Source organism: Argentina anserina, chromosome 4 (assembly GCF_933775445.1).
Source record: "Argentina anserina chromosome 4, drPotAnse1.1, whole genome shotgun sequence".
In the NCBI taxonomy this organism is placed as follows: Eukaryota; Viridiplantae; Streptophyta; class Magnoliopsida; order Rosales; family Rosaceae; genus Argentina; species Argentina anserina.
Genome location: NC_065875.1, coordinates 4,185,423 through 4,213,219, shown reverse-complemented (window position 1 = coordinate 4,213,219; position 27,797 = coordinate 4,185,423). Strand labels below are relative to the sequence as shown.

The window sequence follows — 27,797 nt, the reverse complement described above, 5'->3', positions numbered from 1 at the left end:
TAGACAAGCCGTCGTCGTATAATGATTGGATGCACAAAATGGAGGTGGAGGCTTCTTCCAGATACCAAGTTGTGAAATTTCCCAGTCCTGGGGGAAAGAGTATCATTTTCAGTTCGCGGAGCCCAGGTTTTATCAAAGAAACTTTATGCAATGGAGATCAAAGGAAAAAGTTATGCCCGGGAGTAGGAATAAGAGAAGCAGGCATAGCAATTAAAGGAGGGCCTACCAGATTTAGAGGAACCAAAAGAAGAGACAAGTATAACTGAACCTCTCGATGAAGTGATTCTAGAGGAAGGTGAAGAAAAGAAGGTCCTGGTAGGAACCCTCCAAAGCAGGGAAGAAAAGGAGCAGTTGGTGAATTTTTTGAAGGAGAATTGAGATGTATTTGCATGGTCCCGCCAAGATATTCATGAAATAGATCCCCAAATTGCTTGCCACAAGTTAAACGCCGACCCATATTTCCCACCGTATCAGCAAAAACAGCGGAGATCAGCCCCAGAGAGAAATAAATTCATCAGCGACGAGATCGATCGCCTCTTAGACGCTGGATTCATCCGAGAGGTATGGTGCCCAACATGGATCTCAAATATTGTTGTTGTGCAAAAAAAAAAACTGAATGTGGCGAGTTTGCGTGGATTTCACCAATCTAAACAAGCCATGTTCTAAAGATTGCTATCCCTTGCCAAAAATAGATCAGATGGTGGATGCTACTGCCGGATATGAGCGGCTGACATTCCTCAATGCTTATTCCGGATACAATCAAATCCCCATGGCAGAAGTGGACCAAGAGAAAACGACATTTATCTCAGAGCGAGGATTATACTACTACACCGTTATGCCGTTCGACTTGAAGAACGCGAGGGCTACATATCAACGATTGGTGAACAAAATGTTCAAGGATCAGCTCGGCAAAACAATGGAAGTTTACATTGACGACATGGTAGTGAAAAGAAAGAGCAAGACAGACTACATCCAAGACCTCAGTGAAACCTTCTGAGTATTACGTTGCTATAGAATGAAGCTCAACCCAAAAAAATGTGTTTTCGGGGTCGCGACAAGAGAATTTCTAGGGTTCGTAGTGAGCCGGAGAGGAATAGAGCCAAATCCAGAGAAAGTTGAGGCGATACTACGCACTGGCAAACCAAGAATGAGGCGGGACATTCAAATCCTAACTAGAAGGATAGCGGCTTTGAGTCAGTTTATTTCGAGATTAACATATCGGTGTAAACCTTTTTTCAAAGTTCTGCGAAGCAAAGGCACAAACATTTGGGGACTAGAACACCAAGATGCCTTGCTAGAGCTAAAAAGGTATTTGGCAAGCCGAGCTTTTCTAGCAGTACCATAAAACGGAGAGCCCATGTATCTCTACCTCGCGGTGTCGAATGTCGCAGTAAGCTCTGCCTTATGCTGAGAGGATTTTGGAAAACAGGAGCCGATGTTTTTCACAAGTAAAAGTTTGATCGATGCGGAAACAAGATATTGTTCCGCAGAGAAAATTATTTTGTCTTTGGTCACAGCGAAAAGGAAGTTGCGACAGTATTTTGAAGGCCATCAGATAATAGTGCTCATAAGCCAGCCAATAAAAGCAATACTGTAAAATCTGGATTTATCAGGGAGGATGACTCGATGGGCAATTGAATTAAGCGAGTTTGACATCAACTATAAGCTTAAAACATCGCAGAAGGGACGAGTTTTGGCGGACTTCTTGGTGGAGTGCCATGGTTTGGCATCTGACACGGAAGTAGAGTGGACGCATCAGACATGGGAAATGTATGCGGATGGAGCTTCGAATGTGCACGGTGCAGGAATCGGCATATTATTACGTGGCCCGGAAGGACTAAAGTTAGAAAACTCCATTCGTCTTGAATTTCCGGCCACAAATAACGTTGTTGAGTATGAAGCGCTAGTGATAGGCATGGATCTTGCAAGAAAGCGAGGCATCAAGCAACCAAGATGTTCAGCGACTCACAGCTAGTGGTCAGACAAATCAACAATGAGTATTCAGCGAAAGATGAAAGAATGGGGGCATACCAGAAAATGGCCCAAGGCAAAATGGCAAAGTTCGAGAAGATAGCTTGGAAAAGATTCCACGAGAACAAAATGTGGAGGCGGATAAGTTAGCCATAAGAGCGTTAGGATGGCCAGACTTGCAGCCTGTGGCAAAAATTGAGGAGATATCACAGCCAAGCACATCCAAAAACATTATGCCACGAACAGTGATGTAGGTGGACTCAATTTCCAATGATTGGCGAGGACAGATAGTGAATTATCTCGAATGCGAAATTCAACCAGAAGATCCTATCGAGGCAAGGAAATTGCGGATGAAGGCTGGAAGGTATGTAATGATCGAAGATGAGTTGTTCCGTAGATCCTACTCAGGACCTCACATGCGTTGTCTCGGGCCAAGTCAAGCACAACTCGTGTTAAAGGAGATACACGAAGGTTCGTGTGGATACCATGGGGGAGAAACATTAGATTAACAGCTTGATCAATTCACAAATGAGAGCACCAAACCTAAAAGCTCATTTTCCTCAAACACATAATATCCCCGATGAGATCTTTCATTCCTGTTCAACTGGATCTTAAGTTGGTGAAGGAATACCTTTGCGAATTTTTCTGCACCAGCAGGGATTGAATATTATGTTAAGGGAAACTAATTAAAGTCAAACTATTTGTTACGCAAATTATAGTAAGTTGTCGATCGCCTCTGCACTACGTACCAACAAATGGGCAAATTAAAATTTGAGATCGAGGTTTGTCTATTTCCACATGCATCCATTTGTTTTGTATAATGGAAACCAATTATGATAGTGATCGACACTCGTCTCATCTTATAGGTATGCAAGTGTTACTGAGTCACATGAATTTTAAAACGGGCCTATATTCTTGAGACAAGAATGTTAACTTTTTTTCTTTGAAAGGAAGATAAGAATGTTAATTTCTTGTCAAGAGTTCTTGTCAGATAGATCACGGCAACTTTTGTTTGACCACTCTTAAACGATATATATATTTTTGGATTGGATTAGGTTTTCCAAGGTGATTTTATGGTCATATAAATTTTGTATGGGAAAGGAAAAATGGTCGTATAATTAAATTTACTTAGCGCAAAGATAGAGAAGGGGCAACAGCTAGCTTCTGAATAATTGGCGTATTGCATGGACACTATGTGTAGGCGAGGCTTGTATATGTTTGTTGGTTTCAGGTGGTCGATCATCAATTGCATGTCGATCTCTTTACTTGCATAATAATACTCATAGTCTGACATGCCTCACGCAGTCACGCATGCATGTCAATGAAATGAACCGCGGATCTCTAATTGCATTTATATGGAAGCAAACTAGTTAATTAGCACTTCTGAGGACCGCAGCTAATGAAAAAATAACCAGCTAGCTAGTTCATAGGAATATAAGAGCTGTATCATACACTGGGAGTCTGGGAATAATAAGGACCATGCAACAGTACCTCTTGATTACGTACAACTTAATTACAAGCTTAAGGCAACTTAATGTGTTGGTTCTCGATTGGTACTGCATGTTGAACTTGATCAGCTCCCACCAACATACATGGATAACATATGTCTATCCTACATTAATTGTAAACTATTAACAGTATGGTAATGCAATCCATGAAATTAGACGAATAAACCAAACTTGATTGATTGCAAACTCTTGATGATATTATTACTACAGTGAGAATTGGCCAAGTATCATATGGATTATGGAGAACTTGATGCGATTATGATAAGGAAAAAAACTTGGTGTGATAAGATCTTGGAGGAAATATTAAGGCTTATAATTATTTAGGACGATGAATATAAGCTTGGCCCGAGAACATTAAAAAAAGAGTTGATATTGAGTACATGCTTTTATTGGCAGAAGTCTCTCCTCGCATTTACTGTCATGATGGAGCTCGATCTAACTCTTCAATTATCCAACACCACCACCACCACCGCCACCACCGCCTCCGCCTCCTCCGCCCCCACCTCCGCCACCACCTCCATTGCTTCCGAAACCATAACCTTCACCGTATCCACCAGAACCTCCTCCACCACCGCCGCCTCCTCCTCCGCCCCCTTCAGCACCTCCACTTCCAGAACCACAGTTGATATTGCTTCCCGAACCTCCCTTACCTCTACTTCCTTCATCTCCACAGCCACAACAATCATCTTTGGCACGGGGATTACAGTTGTTGTCATATTTAAGTGGTCTATTTCTAACCCCAACTGATCTAAAAAATGTTTCGTGGCTACTAATCTGGGAGGACAATATGGATAACAGAATTACTAGTAGGAAAAACACATTAAACATGAATAAGAGTGTCTTCATGTTTGTGATCTATGATCTAACAAGCAAAATAATACAGTTTGTTGGTTTTAATATGGGGGATTTCATGCTCATATATATAGTCGATTTTAGCCGAGGCCGGAGAAGGGATCATGCAAATGCATGTGAATGAATACGGTAAGTAGCTCTCGTGAACAGACTAGCCGATGATTCCCTCTTAGCACTGTTCGACACTTCATCGTAATTGGTTCTGTTTTATCACTGCGTATCTGACCTGCATAAGGTCCATGATTCTGATCAGAGAAGTTCAATGCATGTTTGTATAGTTCCAAAATGAAATAATGTTCAACCCGTTCCCTTATTCATACTCGATCTTCACCCATCTGCTGCTAAGTCGTAATCTGTCATTGTGTATCCACTATCCTGCATGCAGACACAATAAGAATCCATCCAATTAATCTGCATGCTGATCCGATTACTTCATGGTGCTCCACTAATTAATTATAGTTACTAGACAGGTATAAACATGTTTACATGCATGCTCAGATGCTCTCAAGTCTCGATCAACCAATAACAAGGCAAAAACACAACTGTGTATAGCTGTGGAGACATGCACGATGGCACGGATAACTCGATCATCAACTTATTTTTAACTCTTCCGAAATCTCCAGTGACCAAAACAAAACTCTCCAGTCATCTATCAGAAAGTTCTATGTATAAATTAATTAAACTTTGATATATTTTTCTTTACAGGAACTAGGTAAGGATTTTGATAGAATGCCGGTAAGAAGCATTTCGGAAGTTGAACGTACGTGTTGGTAAAACCTGAGTGAGTGTAACAGTGCAAGAGTATTATTAGCATCTATATATCTCACACTAGAGTCCTCGGTGACAATAATTTTTTATACATCTTACTGTACGTACGCACAAATTCTAAATATCACCAGAATAATCTGAACTACATATCTGGAGTATTTTACTGATGCTAATGTAAATATGAACGTTTCAACTTTCAACGCACAGAACTCCTAAAGGTATTTAAAAGAGGCTGTAAATTTGTATTTTCAGGCTTTAAAATATGTAAAACCAAATATACATATACTTACACAAAGTCACAAACATACAATTTTCATCCAATATACACTTTTCATAATATATGCATGCACACCGACAGTTTGACAAATTCACAAAAATTCTGGAGATAGCTAGGGAAACCGAGATTTGTGAAACCGATTGAACCCTTATCTCTATTGTAAAAGTTGGTCAATGTGCGTACGTAGCTTTCTGTTCAATGTTCTTTTTCAAGAGAAGGAGACGATATGCTCCATTGCTCCTCTACCAGATTTCCTGCATGGCGTTGATTTGTATGACCCATCGAACAATTGATAATACTATTATATATACGCCTTGTAACGTCTCCCTTTATAATATGGTGCAGTTTGATCGAACCATAAATTATAGTTACGTATGATTTCATGGGTCATCTCGATCCTTCTCTCCTATATAAACTGCTCACAGTTCCTTGCTATAGGTATGAACTTATCTGCAATACGTACAAGTCATGGCTCGCATAGTATTGTTGATCTCTGCAGCCATTGTTCTCTTGATGAGTTTAGACATCTCTGAAAGCACGTCCCCTCCTCCTAGGGTACAAGCTACTCCACCGTTTCCTACCATTGGCGGTGGTGGTGGAGGTGAAGGTGGTGGAGGCGGCATCAGTGCAGGTCCAGGCAGTGAAGGCTCTGGTTTTGGTTCCGGCACAGGGTCCGGCCGTGGAAGTGGTGGCGGTGGTGGAGGGGGTGGGGAAGGCGGTGGCAGTGGCAGGGATGGCGGTAGTGGCTTTGGATATGGAAGTGGCAGCGGGTATGGCGGTGGTGTTGGCAGTGCTGGAGGATTTGATGCTTTCCCGGGGATCCATTAATAATTATTAGATGGAATCTACTGTAATGCTCTGAATGTGCTTGCTTCTACTAGAAGGTGTTATGTGTGATCTATAGGCTTCTATTATGCCATACATGGTGAATAAATCAGTTCTTGCATTAATTTCATGTTGTAATCAGTTTATGTGCACTAGTTTTCTCCTATCTATTACTTTCCAAGGTTTACTGGTTTCATGTGTGCTCGTGTGTAGCTTTAAATTGTTGTGCTTTCTGAACCATGGAAATACAAGCAAGATTCTGCATTTCTACACAACTAGGTGCTCAAGTGTTGTAATATCTCGGATATTGGAAATTTGGTGATGGCTCGATTATATAGTACAAGGGTAATTTTGAAGGTGTTCGAGCGAATAATTACTCAAGAACGTTTTTGTGTGGGGTTAAGAGTTGACTTTTGACTAGTTGAATTTCTAAAAAAACTTCATTCATGAAAATCGTAGAGATCATCGATACGAGTTTGTAGACATGCAATACGCGTGATTTGGAGATTATATGAAGAAGTTATAATCAACACAAGTTTTGGACACTAAAATTTTTGGGTATAAATGGAGAATTTTCCTATAAGGGCTCATTATTGTTACACAATGAATTTGCCTTCCCCTTTCTCTCCCGAGCGCACCTTCGCTATCAAAATCTTTCGACTGATCCGACCCGGATATTCTGGCGAGCTCCGGCGGTTCTAGGAGACGCGGCTGACTCAGATCTCTTCGCCTTGCGCACCTCCCTGTGTGGTGGCTCGTGCAGTTTCGCGCTGGTTTGCGCGCATCAAAGGTTGAAAGACAACCCGACGACCCGATTGTGACCCGGTTTGATTTCCGGCGATTTTTTACGTCGCAACCGGTCCATATCGGTGTCTCTTCTCCTTGGATGTTCTCTATGGTAGTCGTTTGACTCGTTCCAAGTGTGAAGTAGCAGATTGACGAGCTTGGGTCCACTGTTGATGCATGACCTTCTCGAGTTATCTCCGGCATTTTCTACTGACAACCCCAACTTGAATAGCTCCGCCTTCATCTTCTGGTCCTCCACGTGAGTCTCCTACCTCATTTCGAGCTCACAAGGTCAAATGTTTCCATCAAGATCAATGGCAGCAAGGTGAGAACAATATTGTTGTTGAGTTTTGTATTCTGGCCATTATGGAACCCACAAATTAAGTTCATATGTTTTCTTGGTTAATTGAGGTTGGAGCTCCTATCGGGTTTAGTGATAGGTGAGCTTGTAGCAATCTTCAGAGTAAGCCCTCCAATTCTGCTAATCCGCACATGCGGAACTATCCCCTATACCATCGAATAGGTGCACTGAGATTGTAAACACAAACCTGGTAAGCTTTACAGGTCGTATGAGTAAACCAATAGTATAACACACATCGCATACTAAAGAAAATATCAATGACATATAAAATAAATGTACTCGTAAAACATTGGACGTCCATCTAGTTGTCCAATAACATCTGAAAATGTAAGTACTCATGACATATTGGGCAACCCATATGTTTACCCAATTACATTTAAAATACGGGTACTCATGAGAGCCAGGTACTCATCTGTTACCCCTCATGCAGTACACCGACAGATAATGGGAAACCCATCTGTTACCCAATATCACACAAAAATAAGGGTACTCATGAGACCTAGGCAACCCATCTGTTACCCCTGATGCAGTACACCGGTAGACATATTAGAGCTCTAACTGAATCGTAAATGACACCCGGCTAAAGCTCGGTTCCGATTACTGCCAACAACGTCCGAAGACCAGAAACATTTTAACAAGACTCAATGTTAAAATTGCGTACAATATAACAATCAACACATGTTTATTATACTTCAACCAAGCGACTCTTGCTCAATAATGTAAATATAATTGCCACAGTACAAACTCATTTGGAAATAAAAACATAACAGTATAAAATATAGCGACCCATATATATGTATCGTATTTACCATTTTATACACATACACAACCCACTATATTATATACATGTCATAGTTCGATCTTTTTATGAAAATGTAAATATGAGTTACCGCCAAGGATAGACTCGTCATAGTGAGATTTGCTCACCTTATTGTCTGAGTATAATTTTCACGACACCAAAAGTAATTTCCTCACTCGTTTTGTCGGTCACCTAATTGCATAATAAAGTGGTTTGAAACGATACGTAAAACCTCAAATGCCGAATCAGTACACTGTTTATTGTTCAACAATTTACGGTTTTTACGTAATTAATGTTTGTGTAGTTATTGTTCAGGCTACTTACTGCCCAAATCACTGTTCTTTGTACACGCGTAATTACTATTCACTACTTTACTGTTCAGTAATTACTTTTTATAATTTATTGTTCAGAAATTACTTTTACAATTTACTGCTCAAAAATTATTTTTACAATTTACTGCTCGGAAATTACTTTTACAATTTACTGCTCGGAATTACTGTTCACGCGCCACCCTCCGGCAATCACGTGTGGCGCTCACGCGCCGCCCATAGTGTGTGCGCGTGGTGCTCATGCGCCACCTCAATCGCGCGCGTGGCTTGCCCACGACTACCCAAAACTCACTCCCCTCCTCTCCTCTTCCCTTCCACGGCCTAATGTCGTCTCTCCGCCACTTCAAATCTTCCCACGTGCCGCCCTAGGCGGCGGCACGCACGCCAACTCTTCCTCATCCGAAACATCATCAAAACGCAATACATTCAACACCAAAAATGTAGATCGTACGGAAAGAGACGTTTTCGTACCTAAATCGGACCCTAGAACCGCCGGGAAGTCACCGGAGAAGCTCGAGATGCCGATGGTGGTCGAATTCGTGGAGGACGTGGTTGCGGCGCAATTCGAGTCCCAATTCGCTTGTAGGTGGAACCAGAGGTGAGGATCGGTGGAGAGAAGCTATCCCCGCGTGCTCGCGTCACCGGAGATGGAGCTTGGACGACAGTGAATTGCAGAAACTCCAAGTCGTCGATCGAGCTTCGATGCGGCGAGCGGCGACATATAGCGTTCAAGGGGTGGAGCTGGAGACCGTGCGGTGCCTTTGGGACCGGCAGTGAGGGCCAACGTGGCCGGAGATGCGATATCGCGGAGGCGATTTTGAGGGGGAGGGTCGGGGTTGAGAGGGACAGAGAGACTGTGGGGGGAGAGAGAGAGAGAGATAGGCTGTTTCCAAATTAGGAAACTAGGGTTTTCCAAAAACATATTTTTATACATTTTCCAAATTCGGAAACTAACTTATATCGACAATAACTTTCACATATGATGTCTGATTAAGGTGCGTGACATGTCCACGAATTCATATCGACGAGCTCTATAACTTTCTTGAATGAAGTTTTCGGAGACGAGCAACGAATAAAAGTCGATTCTTGAGTCACAGAAAACGTAATGTTTTTCAATTTAAATTTTCCGAAGTCGGTTTCGTTTCATTTGACATCAATGAAGAAACGAAAAATGTGATTTTTATTCAATTTCCAAGTTTAATGACTTACATGAATTTATATAAAGCCAACCCGAAAATTCGGGGTATTACAAGAGTTGTCTGTGTTGTCTTGATTTTCATGTTGGGTGTTGTGAAATGTGTAAAGTTAAGAGTAGAGACTTGACAGCTAGTGGGCCCTACGAATAGTCCCTTGCGATGACTCGTGGTGGTTCGACCAACCTTGTGGGAGCTACTAGCTGCTCCGTCACTGAGTACTCGTTGATACAAGCATGTTAACATGTAATCTTTAGTTCGATTAGTGGTGGAGCATGTTAAGGCGTTGTATTAACTTTTTGTGGTTGATCCGTATAGATTCAACCTTTGAATTAAGTTTTTGATTACGACATATCAACCTTGTGATTATGTTAAATACTTTCATTAGTCTCGGTGAAACTTAGCCACGGGTGGTAAATTCGAATGAATTTAAGTAGGGAAAGCAGAACTTTAATCACTTTCAGTGTACTTTGTGTGGTAATGAATTGCAATATTATAATGTTAGGTATGTGATGCTTTGTCATGGAGTGTTTTTGGCTATTGGTACTCTTATTTATGAGAGAAAACGTAGGGGGATTTAAGGTACCTCACAACGATCATCAACATCAAAGTTAGTTTATAATTATTGAATTGCTAAATGTTGAATTGTTTTACAAATAAGTCGACTATGGTTCATTAGTAAGTAAAATTGTTTTGTATAAAAATGATTTTTAAAGGTTAACGATTATTAGCTATATATGGTTGTAGATTTTGTTGGCGGATGAGACCGGAAGGGAAGAAAATGTACATTCCGGTAAATTGGATTATTGGCATGTCTTGATTCTCACTGTGCTATTGTGAGTCACTTGGTTTATTTTACATACTATATTATCATGGATAGATTGATTATATTGTACGTGTCGTTTTAACATATGGGTCTTGTTAAAATGTTTTTGTCTTCGGACGGTCACAGTGGTAGATACAACATTATCATTGTTGGATTGAAATGTTGTAAATGTGGTTTTTAACATTGAGTCGTGTTAAAAATGTTTTTGCCTTCGGACGGTCACCGTTGTTGTGACAGTGACAATTAAATCGAGAACCAAGTCTTTGGCCGGGTGTTGGTTACGATCTGTTAAAGCTCTAGTTAGTCTATCGTAGCACTGCATGTGGGGTAACCGAGTAGGGTTATCTGCTCAAGCTTAGGAGTGCATGTGTTAAAAAGAGAATTTTTTAATGATATTTTCTTTTGGTCGTTGAGGTGTAAATAAAACAAGAGTGAGTTATTTTCTTAGTTTTGAATGAGGGTTCTTGATTTTGGGTTGAGGTTTTGGTTTTCTCATTTCTAGCATATGGTAGTGTACTTGTGGAAATTCATGAACTATGTTTTCTTGCAGGAATCACTAATCTTTATCATACATTTTGTTTGAGTGTAATTTGTAGGTTTAGATATCGTTGCTTATGTTTGAGAAATATAAAACAGGTGTTCTATAGTTAAGTTTACTCATACGACCTTTAAAAGCTTACCGGGTTTGTTTGTTTACAACCCGGTGCACCAATTCATGGTGTAGGGTTATATGTGCAGGTGGAAGTATTCAAATTCTCAGAATGCGAGATTAGAGAAGTTGTGTACAACGAGGTAATATTTGAAGTTGATTTGAATTCTCACGTTTTTTAATTTTATTATTTAAAATTTGGGGTATGACAAGTGTAAACGAGATAAGTGCGATCTAGAAGGTAAATGATCAAATTCTAATTTCGATTGATCGGTCGGTGTTGTGAATTTTACTTTAAATCCTATTATCACAACGATGTAAGGGTAATATTTGAAGTTGATTCGAATTATCACGTTTTTTAATTTTATTATTTAAAATATGGGGCGTAACAAGTGTAAACGAGATGAGTGCAATTAAGAAGGCGGACGATCAAAATCTAATTTCGATTGATTGATCAGTGTTGTGAATTTTACTTCAAATCCTAATATCACAATTAGAGACTTGTTATAAGCTAAATATGAGACACGACTAAGAAAAAAAAAACTCGCAAACAAATAGGAACAAGAACACGATTATAGGCCGCATTTGTAAGAGTGGTGACTTACCTAATGCATAATAATGTCCTCATGCAATTCTACTCCGCGCATACAAGATTTTCTGTTAAAATGTTTTCACGTAAATGCATACAAAAGTTTCTTGTAAAATAGTTGTCGGACAAATCTGTGGAAAAAAAGAAAAAAAAGGGAAAATCTTGGGCCGTGGACTAGAATTGGGCTTCCTCACTGTAGCTACTTACACAGCGATAAAAGGCGGGAATACTCGGCTCCATAAACAGAGAAAAATCCCCAAACCTTCACAAAATCAAATTAGCCATTTGAGAGAGAAACAGTCATAGAGACTCTGAGAGTGAGTGAGTCAGAGTAGAATGGAGGGAGGGAGCTCAGAATTGCAGAGCATCCAAGACGCCATCAGATCCTCAGATGTAAGTACTTCCAGAATTTCCATTTCCATCTTCGATTCCGAACCCTAGGGTTTCAGTCGCTATTCAATTCAATTCTCTATTCTCGTTTCTCCACTTCAATACTTAGCCCATGGAATTGGCGAGCCTTAATGATCTGATAAGTGTTGGATTTTCAGTTGATTTTGGTTTTGGGCTTTGGAATTTTGTGTGTTATGCAGGTGGTAGAGAATCGGATTGGGTTACTTAAGAAGCTTGGTGACTTGAATGTAACTGAGAAATCCGAGCTGGCTTCGCTAACCGAGTGTTTAGCAGTATCCTGATTCACTGTTACTTTAGTTTTCGGAGTTTCTATATTGTCGTAAGTTTTCGAGATATAAGAACTGCATATTGAGCTGTGAGTTCTTACTCAATTTTCTAAATGTTATCTTTCGGTAGACAACTCGGAGCGGTAAGTTATAGAATCTGTGTTTGGCAGATTATGTCTAGGTTGTGTTTAATATGTAATTCCTGAAGTTCACATTTTGGCGCGGTGGAGAGAATCATGATGTGAATTTTCTACAGGTCATTGTTCAATGTGTAATCGTCTAGACTGTTTTACTAGTTACTAGTGTGGTCTATTATTTTGCCCTTAACAACAAGCTCGATATTCTGGGAGGACTATACATGCTTGGATTTAAGCCAGTGCATGTTAAATAGCGTGATATTACAGGTGGCGTCGAAGTACCTTGAATCAGACATATCAGACTGTCTAGTACATTTCCTTGTCCTCGGGACCAAGGTATATATATAATGTTATTTTGATGCACTGTGCTCGAACAAAAGACTGGTACATCAGTTGTTTTTTATTACTGTGAACTTGTGGCGTTGAATATCTTGAACATTATTTTTTTCTATCAGGCAAGCATATGGTGTGGAAAACACCTAAAAATGACTCTTATGTCCACTGAGGAATCTCAAGAAGAAGAGCATGAGAACCTGTTCTTTCAGGTAGATGTTGGTGACACTGTCCTTCTTCTTATTTCCTTATAAAAAGATGTGTTACGTCTTATATTAAACATCCTTTGTATTTACCTCGACTACTGCTTTTTGACGTGGGACTTTTTAATGGGCTCTTATTTTTTCCTTGAACCCCTCCTAACCATCTATTGGATGATATGCTTATGATATTTATTTTGTTAAGGTTGATCTTCATGCATTGCATTTAAGCTTCAAGTTGCTGGTCTTTTCTTAAGGAAATATTCAAAGTGTTATTGCTAGGAACCTCTAGATTGTGAATGCTTAAGCTCTCTGGGATTGTATAATATAGTAACACCTCCCTTCATGTTCATCCCCATTTTGCACACCTAGAGGTAGACAAATCCAAACAAAGAGAAACATATTGGTGCAACTCTTACACTTAGACCAACAATAAAGATGATAATGGTTTTGCTTTTGAGGTTTCAAACCCTGGAGCTCCTGCATTCAGAGTTCTGGTTCTCTGCTAGGCAACAATTTACATCAAGCTAACAAGCTAACAGTTTATACATCATCTGTCCTCTGCATTATACAAACCATGTCTTATTGATATCCTGTACTCATGTTCACAGCTGTTTCTGGATCTGCTTAGCTTTTCTGGGGCTAGCTTTTCAGCTTTGGCAAGATACCCTGTTTCTATTGAGAAGATGAGAGTTGGTATAGTTGAAACTTTCTTTGATGAAGAGTTAAACATGATCAAAGATTTGATATCAGAGATAAAGGTACTAATCTATCTGATTGCGTGTCTTGTGCTGTTCATTATGTATAATTTGTTCTAGTAAAAGTACTGTGTCTTCTATGTTCTAGCACTCCTGCTTTGAAGTCATCAGTTTTTCTATTGAACTACTAAATATTTCTTTTTTGTTTTAGAAGAAATATTAAAATAGTAGCACTACACTACTGCTCAATGTTTTTCAAGGCTATATTCAGTGCAAATGCTGCATACTTGATAAGCTGGAGGACTTCTGAGGTTTTTTTTTTCTTTGAATGAGCCAAAATTGAATTTTGGTTTAATCTGTTAGGTTAGGCTCAAATATAATACATAAAATGCAAGTGAATTACTTAAGATTCGTGCAGCAGTTTAGCACTTGTCTTTAATCGGTGCAAATGCGTTGTGTGTTGCAAGTCCTGTCTGTATTTGTGAAGTTGTGACCCTGTTCAAATTAACCAATGGTTTCCTCATATAATATGCAAATGGGGCTAAACATTCGTCACTAAATATCTCAAGGGTTTGCACCAACCCCATTCTTAGATGGTTTCACTGGTTTGGAGTAATGGAATGACGTTTAATATTGCAGAGTTTCTTATATCATCCTCTTTCTAGTAATGGCAAGTTATAACCTTGGGTGTATCTTTTAAACTTGTTTGATGATAGTGTTTTCATTTTGAGGGCATGAAAGTTTTGGAATTGGTAAATTAACCACATATTATGGTGAAGATTAATTCTTAGTATCTTAAAATTTTTACATATGTTTTACATTTGATGCCAATTTTGTTGGGCATACAACATCTAGTTTTACTCATCCAAATTGAACAATTTTAGATTAATTGTTCCAAATTTGTGAACACTATACTATATATTTGATAACCTTGTTCACATCTCTCACTTTTGCCATTCTTCCTTCTAAATGCAGAGAATTCAGTCATTTGTATCAGAAGAAGTAGTAGTAAAGGTCACACAGGAGGTCATTGATTCTGTAATAAGGCTGTGTGGGACATATGTCCGAGGAATGAATTGGGAGTCCTGGGAAGAAAAACTTGAGAGGGACAAAACTGACATGGACTTTGACGGGGCCAATAGTATGAATCATGTTATCAATGTAACGAAGTGCGCGGTTGAAAAACTATGTGAGATGGGCATTGTTGCAGCTAATAACGGCGGAAGCCTGGTACCAATTATCAATACGTCTTGGAAAGGTGTAGTTACCTTGCTGCAGCTTGGTGATGGGGTGTTAGCAACAAAGGTGAATGTAGCAGCTCTAATTTCAAATCTAATCTCATTAGTTAATGAATCTATAAGACGTGCAGCTGAGGTATGGTTTTCATCATTGAAGGAAAGCATTTCTGTCACAGAAGCTAGAAAGGCATTTCTTCCTGTAAAGTTTTATATGGTCAATGCCGTAAAAATATCTTCCCTATACCCATATCAAGCATATCTGGTGCGGAGTGAGATTACAAACTGTATCCTGATGATGTCAACATTAAAGTTTTCATTGAGCAATGAAAATCTGTTAAAAAATGCCAGTGATGTTTTCACGGAGCTTTTGGAAAAGACATCCTTGGATTTGCTTATTACTATGCTGAACCCAGTTCAAATAAAGCAGGAGCTCAAGGTTGAGATTTTAAACAATCTTTTCAGCGGAAGCTGCACAAATTTTGCCGGTGGAGACCCTAGTAAGATGCACTCAATGGTTGACTTATTTTCTACAAGTGGGGAAGCATTTCCTGGAGAGAGAACCTTCTTGATTGGCCGTATATCATTATTTCTTAATTTTCTGAGATTTTCTCTTGATCTTGACAATGATGTAAAGCTTGGGATTGCTGGAAAGCTTGGTTGGTTCTTTGATATGTTAGTAAAGGAAGAGATATATTCTTCCATTCTTCTTCTGCAAGCTCCTGTTCTATATGGTTTTGGAAAGACTGTGGAAGTTGTCTGGCAGCCTATGTACTCGTCTGTTTTGAATGCCTTGCAGATCTTCATGCTTGTGGTTTCTTCTAGTCCAGCTTGGAGGGAGTTGGAGTCTTTCCTTCTCGAGAATCTATTTCACCCCCACTTTCTTTGCTGGGAGATTGTAATGGAACTTTGGTGCTTTATGGTTCGCCATGCTGAGTCAGGGATGATGAGTGGTATTGCTGGTAAACTTTGCTCGTTAATGAAGTTGGTGGCATCTAATGAATCAGTTCTTGTAGCGGATTCTGCTCTAAGAAAAGTTGCAAGGTCAATCAGCATAATTCTTACTTTTGGTGCACAATCTATGGTAGACCAGGTTTACATGGCCATTGTTCGTGATGAGGGAACTCAACTGTCGTCGGTGATGCGTCTGGCATTGTTTATGGAGGGCTTTCCACTGAATTTATTGTCAGACAAGATGAAAAGAATTGTGACACAACGGATAATTACTGATTACTGTCTATACATTGAAAATTTTGATGAGAAATCAGTGAACTCTCATGATTTTGGTCTTTTTGGGGCCCCAGTTTTCGCTCTGTCATCTTCACTGCAGTCTCTGTAAGTGATTACAATCCTTTATGTTTGATACTTGGTAGGAAGTTGTTTCAATGTACATATTATGAGCCATCTAAACGTTTTGGTGAATGTTGGAAAGATTAATAAGGTTAAGCAATCTCTCCTAGCTGTAGGCTATGGGATGAATCTTTTAGTTCAAATTCTTAGGATTTTTAAAAATATTCAGAATATTTTAACTGAATGATTTTGTGCATCTCAGCCTCATTTGAATACTACCATTCCACCTATTATAATTGGTAGAAGTTTCTGCGCTCTTTACTCCATTACTTGTATTCTGCTAGTCTTTGGTAAAACATATTCTTCATCTGGATGTTATGTTGTTTTTCATCGTTACTGTGAATCCTCTTTCTATCTTTCCTCACAGTGATTATCAATGACTTATTGAATATTCTTCTTTCCCTTGAAGTCAGATCAGCACATCTGATATCAATGTCAAGACCCTGAAGTTTATAGTTTCCATCAGCCAGAACTACAGAGTTTGTGAAGATAAGCTAATGAAGGACCAGTATCGTAAGCTTTTGAGTGAAACTTTACGGATAATCTCAAATATGAAGCACCTATATGCATCTCTTGAAATGGAGAAAGTAATTGGTGAGATTGAAAACCTGTTTATCTCTGGACCTGCTGTTTTTGATACCCAGTTGTATGAATGCAAACCAGATCTGGCTCTTTTCATGGCAGCTCTTGCGCACATGGATATCAAAGAAACTGAAGAAAGTTCCAAGATCTCTGCTCTATGGGATTTATATCACATGTTACTGGCAGAGCGGCATTGGGCATTTATTCATTTGGCATTGACCGCATTTGGATACTTTTCTGCTCGGACAAATTGTAATAAGCTCTGGAGATTTGTGCCCAACAATGCAGCACTTTCTTATGATCTGGCCTCTGGAAATGAGGCAAATCTGGAGCTATTTATGTCTGAGTTCAAGGTATTCCTTGAGAAGGAAACAGCACTTCTCACAATAGCGGCTAGCTCTGACCAGTTTGGTCTGCTTGTGAGGGAGGGTCTAAAGCTGAGAGATATGTATCGAAAAATCTCACACGTAATTGTTGAGACTGCAGAATGTGACTACATGGAAATTGATGATGAAAAGCAGGCCATGGAATCGAACAGTGGAAAACAATCCGGTAGGAAAAGGAAATTTCCTGATGGAATTGAAAAGGGTATGGAACTGCTACAAAGTGGGATGAAGGTTATTGTGGATAGCATTTCCCAGTTGCAGCAAAATGATCAACCCAGCTCCTGTGAGCTTCCCGACAACTTCTTGACTACCTTTTCTCGCCTGGAAGCTGAAATCTCTCAACTAGTTGGCCTGGCTGGTAGTGATTAGGTTGCACTTGTATTGTTCGGCGTTGGAAAGTAGTTTTTCAATGCTTAACAAGTCAGGTACTCGTTCTACTGAATTAGTCTTGCTTAACTAGTCAGTCCATATATTTGTGTATATATATAGCCCAAAAGGAACACAATGAGTTTGGTGTTTCGTGAATACTGTTTTGTTAGGACAGTGTCAATCTGAGAAAATTCTCAAATGTCTTTTTTTTTTAACGATGGAAAATTCTCAATGTCATATTGTCGATTCATTTCTTAGGACAACTTCTTTTGCTCTACTTAGCCATAGCCTAGATGCTGAATAAGCCAATTTTTTTAATTTTTTTTTTAAGTTTTCATATATGGCTCCATCTGCTTCCATTTCCATGTAATGTTAAATGTTGGTAGTTTTTAGCAATACTACATAGGGGGGAGGCTAAGGAACACAGTTTTAGCGTGATTAACTCCGTGAATCACGGGCATGATTCACGGAGGAAATCAAGGAAAATATTCGTCAACAATGTACTTTAGTTAGCTTATATAGGCCATTTGATCTTGTATAACATTATTAAGTGATTAAGTGAAACACTTATCTTGTTCTTGTTGGTATCAGAGCAGTGCTCTGTTTCTTTCTGGGTTTTTTTTTTCTTGCGTGTTTGTGCAAGCTCGGCTGCACTCGTTGTCACCCTCTCATTGTCACCCTGCCTTCGGCGACGTCAGCCGGGCCAGCAAACCAAGCACTCGGGCCAGCCGGCTGTGACGCGCTCGCCCTCGACATACCGTTGCACTCAGTCAGAATACCTGACTCGGCTTACTCGCCCCGCCGAACTCACTTGCCGACAACGCGATCCTCTCCGGCGACGCGCTCATCCTGCATCACCGCCTTTGTCCCACCGCTGCCTTGAGAGAGAGGAATTGCTCCTCGATGAACGCTGGCCACCGCTACCTTTTTCATCGCTGCAAAAGCTCTCCACCGCCACATCGAGCTTGCCGCTGCATCAAGCGAGCTCTTCTTCTCTCCACCAGCGTCGCCGCATTCGCCGCAGCCAAAAATTTTGAAGTCACCGTGCTCCGGATCCGACCAGCCCAGCTTCGACCCGCCCGGCCCGGCTCATATTCGACCCGGCCCGGCCCATATTCGACCCGATCGGATTCAACTTTTTAAGTTTATTTTTCAATGGGTTCTGGAGACGAAACTGATGTTCCGAAATTTCTGACAGTGGGTCCTTGGGGGGAACTAAACTCAATGAGATTAATTTCCGAAAATGGAAGCGAATTATGGCGGCTCATCTTCGAGGCATGCACAAAATGGGGCATGTAACCGGAGCAATTTTTTAAATATCCCGATATATCTTCGATATATCCCCGATATATCCCCGAGATATCCCCGATATATCTCTGATATTAAGAAAACGATACGATAAGTTTTTTATCGGTCTATTCTATCGGTCAACCCGAAAAATCAAGTCAAATGGTGATATATCGGGTCAAACCGAGTTTGACCTAATATATCGGTGCTTTTATTTGTTTATTTTTTTAAAACCACGTTATCAATAATATTCGATGACGAGAGAGTTTATGATTAATTATCACCTCTATTTTTATTAATTAATATTATTTATGTATTTTAATTGTCAAAATAATTAAATATTTTTTTATGAAGTTTATTTAGTACATTTACTTCTATAATTTTTATTTTCTCAAGTTTATTTGGTATATTTTGATGTATATGTTTATAATTATATTAAATTTAATTAAAAATTAGCAAAAACGATAAATCCGATATATTCCTGTTATATCCTTATTTTACAAAACCGATACGATGCCGATAACCGCTATTTAGACCATTGAACCGGAGTAACTAAGGCTCCTAGTGCAGATGATATTGTTGCCTACACTAAGTGGGACGACGATGATGGCCTTGTGAAAAGCTATGAATGAATAGATAGTTGATCTGGTGGAGGCATGTGACACTGCGCAGGCAATACGGGAAACACTTGAAGGCTTATACACTAATGACTCTGATTTCGTACAGGTTCATGAGTTAATGTGCACCGCTTTAGCGATGCAACAAGATGGGCAACCAGTGGCGCAATATTTCACCAAACTAAAAAATATTTGGGCTGAGATTGATGTGAAACGTCATTGCATGATCAAGAATCAGGAGGATATTTTTTGGTACCAACGTGAGAAGGAGCTTGAGCGAGTTCACCATTTCCTGAAAGGACTTAATGTCAAGCATAACAGTGCGAAATAGGAATTACTCCGAAAGACGAACCCCCTAGCCTTATTACAGCTTTCACATATATCCAAAAGGATGAATCTCATCAAGAGTCTTCATCAGACACAAGTTGAAGTTTCCAGCCTTACTGTTCGTGCTAGATCTCATGCATCACCCCTTCAGCAGGCTACTTCAGCTCCACTTCATCAACAAGGACCACCACCAGGTTTCGGGAATCAGCCCCGCCCTCCTTGCTCTTATTGTAATAATACTAACCATGCTCGTGCGACCTGTTGGAAGCTGCATCCACAACTTCGGCCTAAGAGGCCGAATTATCGTCCCCATGCAAAAACAACTATTCAATTCCCCCAGGATCCCGATATCTATGGTGTGGTTGGACATGATCATCATACAACAGGACGAGCAATACCAACCGCATCCATAGCTGTTCGTGGCAAAATTGGTATGGTTTTAAATATTTATACCTTTGTTGGTTTTGATACATGGATTATTGATTCTGGTGTGTCTGATCATATGACTTATGACAAATCTTATTTTACCGCGTTGTCTCCTCCACCAGTACCCTATGTTACTAATGCTAATGGTGAGACATTCCCCATATTAGGGAAAGGGTCAGTTCGTATTACTCTCACAATAGAGCTTCACAATGTGTTATATGTACCTGTTTTATCTCATCATTTGATATTTGTTCCCCAATTGAACACTGACGCTAAGTGCTCTGTGACATTTTTCCCTATGTACGTGATATTTCAGGATCTTCTTACCGGAGAGTTAATTGGTCGGGGGTATCTGAGGGGCCGGTTGTTTCATCTGGATCAGGCATATGCGGGGGAGAAACCAGGGGCACCATCTCGGACCGTTTTAATCTCCACTTCTGACAAGCTAAGTGAAGTTTGGTTATGACATCGTCGCTTAGGGCATCCATCTTTTAGTGTTATGAAAAAATCTATGCCTCCTTTGTTTATTAGTGTAGATGAGTCACTTTTACGTTGTGAGACATGTGTTTTGGGCAAGAGTCATCGATCTATTTATTCCCCTAGTACTTCTAATAAACGTATTCTTCCTTTCGAATTAATTCATTCTGATGTTTGAGGACCTTCCAGAGAGTCTACTGTGTCAGGGATGCGGTATTATGTCATTCATTGATGATTGCACCCGTCTTTCATGGATTGTTCTCCTCAAAACTAAAGATGAAGTTTTTCCAGCTTTTCAAGCCTTCTATAACACTGTCCAAACACAATATAATGCCACATTTAAAGTTCTTTGTTCTGATAATGGGGGGGTGAATATATGAATCATGTCTTTCAGGAGTTCTTTAAAACACACAGAATTGTTCATCAAAAAACGTGTCCTTACACACCTTAGCAGAATGGAGTTTCTGAAAGGAAAAATCGTCATTTACTTGATATGGCTCGGTGTATTTTTTTTAGTGCCCATATGCCTCAGTACCTTTGGGGTGATGTTGTCATAATTTCTGCCCACCTCATTAATCGTCTTCCCTCTCGTGTCCTTCAGGGAAAGGTTTCGTATGAGGTGCTTGCATCTCATGTCTCCTTACCTTCTTTTCACAATTTTCCTACCCGTGTTTTCAATTGTGTTGCTTTTGTCCATCTCCCAAAACACCAGAGGTCTAAGTTGGATGCCCGGACCGTTAAATGTGTGTTTGTTAGGTATGAGGAACATCAGAAAGGGTACCGGTGATATCATCCACCTACCAGGAAGTACTATGTCACTATGGATGTTACTTTCTTTGAGGACATAAGCTATTTTTCCTCTTCCGATACTGCTCTTCAGGGGGAGAATTCGTATTTTGAAGAGCTGTATCATGGGAATGGGGAGACAAATACGCCAGTAGATATGGTGACATGTTCGATTGAGATTACCAATATGTCAGCTACACAGGCACCATCGGATGATTCTAGTGTCATCGCTCCAGAGATTCAGGTACCAGAAGATGACAACACAACTACCCCTCATGTCTCCCCTACTACTGTTTATACATCTGACCAATGCTCTCCTGGTACGGAAGATCACACATTTGAGGTTAGTCATTCTATTAGGGCTAATACTAGTGAGGCTAATAGTAGAGAATATGTCTTGCCAAATAGGTCTATTCGGGGTCAGCCAACAAAAAAAATATGAAGCTACCCTTTAGGCTAAAGCTAAGTATCCTATGACAAATTTTATGTCTACCAAAAGATTGTCTAAGTCATATGAATCATTTGTGAATCAAATATCTACTATATCAGTGCCTAACAAAGTGCAGGATGCATTGGGAGATCCAAAATGGAGGAAAGCAATGGAGGAAGAGATGGAAGCATTACAAAAGAACAATACTTGGGAGCTTGTATCTCCACCACATAGCAAGAAGACCGTGAGATGTCGTTGGGTGTTTACAGTGAAGCATAATTCAGATGGGTCAGTAAGCCGGTATAAAGCACGCCTAGTAGCAAAGGGGTTCACCCAGACATATGGCATAAACTATGATGAGACATTTGCACCTGTTGCAAAGATAAACATTATTCAGGTATTGCTCTCTTGTGCTGCTAACTTAAACTTGCCACTTAGACAGTTTGATGTTAATGATGCATTCCTCCATGGAGAACTTACAGAGGAAGTGTACATAGATCTTCCGCCTGGATATGTGTCCGTTTCTCCAAGTAATTTTGTTAGCAGATTGAGAAAGTCTATGTATGGTCTTAAACAGTCACCTCGTGCGTGGTTTGGAAGATTCTCACAATTCATGAGGAAAATTGGCTGCAGACAGAGTAATTCAGACCACACATTATTTCTCAGACATCAACAAGGAAATGTAACAGCCCTAATTATATATGTTGATGATATGGTAGTTACTGGGAATGATATTATTGAGCTGGATAGATTACAGAAACAGTTAGCCACAGAATTTGAGATGAAAGACCTAGGTACACTCAAGTACTTCTTGGGCATTGAGGTAACCAGGGAAAGTGATGGTATCTATCTGTGTCAAAAGAAGTACATCCTTGATCTACTAACGGAGACCGGTATGCTGGATTGCACTCCCATTTATACTCCTATTGAGCAGAACCATCGGTTAGCAGAATATCCAGATCAAGTACCTACTGAAAAACGTTGTTATCAGATGCTAGTTGGACGCTTGATTTATTTATCACATACCAGACCAGAAGTTGCGTATGCAGTAAGTGTAGTGAGTCAGTTCATGCATAATCCCAGTGTGGACCACATGGATGTTGTTGTAAGGATTTTGAGGTACTTGAAGTCAGCTCCAAGGAAAGGAGTAATGTTCTCTAATCACAATAATCACATATGCAGACTGGACTGGAAATATTACAGATCGAAGATCGACATCAGGGTACTTTACCTTTGTTAGGGGTAATCTTGTTACATGGAAGAGTAAGAAACAAAAAGTGGTAGCTCGATCTAGTGCTGAAGCAGAATATAAAGGTATGGCTCAGGGAGTGTGCGAATTATTATGCCTTAGAAATTTGCTACAAGATTTGGTTATTAAGCATGAGTGCTATGGAGTTGTACTGTGACAACAAGGCAGCTATTGATATTTCACAGAATCATGTGCAACATGATCGTACAAAACATGTGGAGATTGATCGTCACTTTATAAAGGAGAAGCTAGACGCGAAAATCATTAGTTTTCTTTTTGTTCCTACAGAAGAGCAACTTGCCGATATGCTCACAAAATGAGTGTTTAAGAATGCCTTTTATGACTCACTTAGCAAGTTGGGCATGGTTGATGTATATGCGCCAACTTGAGGGAGAATATTAGCGTGATTCACGGAGGAAATCAAGGAAAATATTCGTCAACAATGTACTTTAGTTAGCTTATATAGGTCATTTGATCTTGTATAGCATTATTAAGTGATTAAGTGAAACACTTATCTTGTTCTTGTCACAGCTAGCAGCAGATTAATGGCCAGAGTGTGAGACGAGAGTCCATGTCAATCTCAAATAAGCTGCAAGGGGCGTAACTCGATTCTTCTTAGAAGTCCCCAAAATTCAGCTTCTAGCCAAAACCTGAAGGCTTCCCCAGATCAGCAGAAAATATTATCAATCTTGTTGATGTAAACTCGAACACAAGTACATAACAAAGCTTTCAAATTTCATAAGTTTACGAATCTGGGAAGAGTTTTACTTTTCCTCGGTCTCCCAAGTTTTTGTACTCGGGTGATGGTGAAAGCAGGGACCTGAGCCCTAGTATATGGAAGTACTTGCAGAAGATTTCTCCCATATAGTAGGAACCATGTCATATCTTAGGTCCATAAAAACTCGGACCATTGCAGCATGACCAGGGAGCATAGAATATAGGAGTCTAAAAATAATATTCCACTTTCTTTACAAGTTTACCATATATGGATCATACGATTCAGAATTCAGTCCCACTATTTGATCTCCAAGCAACGCATACAATCGTTTGATTATTTCGAGTATGGTCGCATATATCACATGGACGATAAAATACTATTACCATTAAGGCGTTAAACACTAGCATACACGATTTGAGTATCTATGTTAAACCTTCCATCAGCTATACCAACCCAGAGAAATGAATATTTACGTCAAAACAGTAAAGGATAGTAATTTATTTGTCATAAAATCAGGAACCCGAAAATCAGTGTCATAAAACCATCTTGTTTTGAAACGCATTAAGAGAACTTAAACGGGAAATCATAACGTATCCCTAAATTTATTTCATTAAATATACCTTTATTACAAAAATTGATCTAAATACACTTACCATATTGGTTAGAATTGGTTTCACTATTTAAGGGGCATATATGCAACAGCACATCTCACAAGCCAGCCTATCATCACCACGTTCTTCAAGGATCTAAAACCCTAGAAAGAAATCACCATGGATAGACTAGCCTCCTTCTCCCTTCTCCTTCTGTTGACACTGTCCATTGTTAGCTCATCAATGGCTGACTTTAAGGCCAATGTTTTTAACAGCTTGCCCGGCAACGCCGACCTCGCTGTTCATTGTAAATCTGCAGGTTCAGACTTGGGCACACAAACTATAACCTATAATCATGACTTCACCTGGACCATCAATAACGTTCTGAACTGTGATCTGAGTTGGGGCACTGTGAAGGGAAATTTCGATCTCTATGATCCGAAAAGAGATGCAGCAAGGTGTGCTTACGCTAACACTTGCTTCTGGCGTGCGCAGCCGGATGGCTTGTATCTATTCATCAAGGATCATAAGAGGCTGGAGTTGCAGTTTAAATGGCCGGGAAAGATTTTGGCTTAGTGGCATCATGTACGCTATCTAATGTTTTCTAAAATAATGAGCTTAATTAGGGTTTTGCTCGATCAGTTTAGTCCTTTCTACATGCTTAGTTTCATCGGAGTTATTGTATTCGATCTTTCCTTCTTCTTTCGGCTATAATAATGTTTTTTTTACCATTTATGATTTATCTAATATTGATGATAATGCTGTAGAATGTCGCATCTTCGTAATTGATGTTTTGATACGTGGTTTTCATCATATATGCATGTCCCCAAATTGGCTACAAAGTTTTATTATATGAATGTGTCATCGAATTTGCACAAGGAAATCGGCCACAAAATACAAAGATTACCACATATTTATCGGTGGTTTTGGTTAGATACTTAGATATGCATGTCCATGAATTGGCTTCAAAATAAGAACCGTAATTAAGAAAATTAAATAGATTGTGCTATCAAACTCAAACTTGTATGAATAGGTTGTATCATGCACGTACGTGTGTATGTGATACGTATTTAAACACACAATGACAGAAAGGACACTATATATACTATATAGACATATGTTTATTATCTTCGATCTATTTCTAAGGACCTTAAGGGTGACTTGACGAGAAAAAGTTTAACTGGGGTGACATGAGTTTTACTGTACTCGTGACGCTAGGTGTGTTGCAGGGTTCTACGTACCAAGATCGATGCATGCCGGAAGAACTGTTCAATATGAATACCAAAGGATCTCTTAAGCCTTAAGCGGATTAGATCCTAGAAGCGAATCCATTAATTCGAGTTTGTAATTGTATATGCAGTGATCGACGCCAGCAATGGGTCCAAAATCAACTTCCCAATTTTCCTTTGTATTACAAAATTCGGACGTCGATTCTCATGATTTGCATGATCTATTGGTTCTTTGTATTACAAAATACGGACAGACGTCGGTTCTCTGGTTCTTCTACAATATATATATATATATATATATATATTTACTTCTTTCGAACGGTAATATATAAATCATCCCAAGAGGCTAAGAACTAAAAATTAATACGAGGTAAGGAATAAGAACTTATCCGCGCGAATCTCTTTATCCCCAAATAAATGTATTCATTTTATTCACTGTTCAGAGAGACTCAGATTACACTCGGACGATCGAATTTAGAGAAAAAAAAAGTACCATAACTTATACTTATTGAGCATATCGATCTTCTGTACGAGTATCGCCAAAGCATATTGTTAGCTTCTTTTCCACTGGAGGCAAGTACCATCAAGCCCCCAAAAACAAGGGCCTTCCTCGACGATATCCCAGAAGCAGTTCTTGCAATCGTCTCTGCTATTTCTGAAAATGTCAAAGTAACGAACTTGACCCTCAAATACGAATGTGCAATAGAAGAGTGTGGTTCCGGCCCAATTGCTGTAGAACTCGAATTGGTAGCTTTCCCTGGTAGCAAGTGAATGCCAACCAAGATTATCGTCTTTCGATTTGCAATGGACTCTCAGGGTTTCAGTAGTCTTTTTAAGTAAGTTTCTTATCTTAACCTTTCTATGCTTTGGAAATGCAAATCCTGCTTCAGTACTAATTGTTATTGAAAGAATGACAAGAAAGAGAGGAAGGGCATTTCTCAAGAAAGGATTCATCTTGTTTCTTCAGGTAAGGACAGCAGGTAGTATACAAAGAATATATATCGAGCTTGTCAAGTAACGCCACTCAAGCAAATCATTTCCTTAGGATTCTTTCTAACAAATCCAAGTACTAGAATGGTAATTCACCCGTATTTCCCATTTTATACAAAATGTAATATATATATATATATATATATATATATATGTAACATCTTGTTCTGGCTGTTTAACAGCTATTTGTAATGTATGAGTTTCTTGAATAAAAACTTTTTTTCCCTTATCTAAACCATAAAGTTGATTAAATATCAACTTTATCAACTTGTTCCATGCCATACTCGGTTTGATTTTCCTGTTTAGCATGTTCTAGATTTCTGGCAAATTTAATGTGTGTTTGCTAGATGTATCTGGTTCATAAAAAAGGGGATACACTAACTATATGTGCCTCAAGAAATTAAGCTCAGAAAGAAGAAACGGCAACAGCTTTTTTATTTTTTGTTAAAAATCAAAGCATACTCTTTTTGTTCTCCACAAATTCTTCTTGGATTTTATCTCGTTTATAATAGGTTCCTTCAGGGACATCCAATAAAATGTAAGCGAAACAAATAATAGTACTACGTTTGAAAAGTTACAATATTACCATATGTTGGAAAAACAATAATATCAAATTCTCCCGAAAAAACTATCAGGATCTTTCGTATCCATTGTGATCGGTGATAGTCTCGATCAAAGTATCTTTAATAGACTCTATTATAATTTTTTAGTTATTTTAGAGAATATTTCAAACTTTATAAAAAATAGCAGTTACTATCTCTATTATACCTTTTACAGAAAATTTTGAGCTATCTCAATTTCCAAATTAAACATTAAAACCTTAAAACTTAGAGAGTGAGATATCTCAAAGTTAAACATTTAAATAAAAAACAATTTATATTTATATTATATATGTTTGGTATATACATTTAAACTACTTTTTATTCAAACATTAGATTAGGCCTTATCATTTAGTCTACGGAGGCCCGTAA

General features: G+C 39.2%; 3 protein-coding genes across 3 annotated transcripts; all 3 read left to right on the top strand.

Annotated features, from left to right (window-relative positions):
• Window positions 1-5,844: 5,844 nt before the first annotated feature.
• LOC126792040 (glycine-rich cell wall structural protein 2-like) lies at window positions 5,845-6,204 on the top strand. The gene has a single exon (XM_050518545.1). It carries the CDS (start codon window positions 5,845-5,847, stop codon window positions 6,202-6,204), a length of 360 nt encoding a protein of 119 aa, XP_050374502.1.
• A 6,135-nt stretch (window positions 6,205-12,339) lies between these two features.
• On the top strand, window positions 12,340-17,856 carry LOC126790759 (uncharacterized). Its single transcript, XM_050517103.1, has 6 exons — window positions 12,340-12,416; window positions 12,749-12,883; window positions 13,003-13,092; window positions 13,692-13,841; window positions 14,754-16,348; window positions 16,773-17,856. The coding sequence occupies exons 2-6, from the start codon at window positions 12,791-12,793 to the stop codon at window positions 17,698-17,700; spliced, it is 2,856 nt and encodes a 951-aa protein (XP_050373060.1). The 5' UTR covers window positions 12,340-12,416; window positions 12,749-12,790; the 3' UTR covers window positions 17,701-17,856.
• Window positions 17,857-24,787: 6,931 nt separating this feature from the next.
• On the top strand, window positions 24,788-25,183 carry LOC126792039 (self-incompatibility protein S1-like). The gene has a single exon (XM_050518544.1). It carries the CDS (start codon window positions 24,788-24,790, stop codon window positions 25,181-25,183), a length of 396 nt encoding a protein of 131 aa, XP_050374501.1.
• The last annotated feature ends 2,614 nt before the right edge of the window (window positions 25,184-27,797 follow it).

What these genes read in the sequence shown, in the direction of transcription:
- LOC126790759 (XM_050517103.1), top strand. Translation starts at nt 12,791, where the DNA reads ATGTTAAATAGCGTGATATTACAGGTGGCGTCGAAGTACCTTGAATCA. An exon ending in TCCTTGTCCTCGGGACCAAG is followed by an intron (nt 12,884 to 13,002) that starts GTATATATATAA and finishes TTTTTCTATCAG; the next exon opens with GCAAGCATATGGTGTGGAAA. An exon ending in ATGAGAACCTGTTCTTTCAG is followed by an intron (nt 13,093 to 13,691) that starts GTAGATGTTGGT and finishes TCATGTTCACAG; the next exon opens with CTGTTTCTGGATCTGCTTAG.
- LOC126792040 (XM_050518545.1), top strand. Translation starts at nt 5,845, where the DNA reads ATGGCTCGCATAGTATTGTTGATCTCTGCAGCCATTGTTCTCTTGATG.
- LOC126792039 (XM_050518544.1), top strand. Translation starts at nt 24,788, where the DNA reads ATGGATAGACTAGCCTCCTTCTCCCTTCTCCTTCTGTTGACACTGTCC.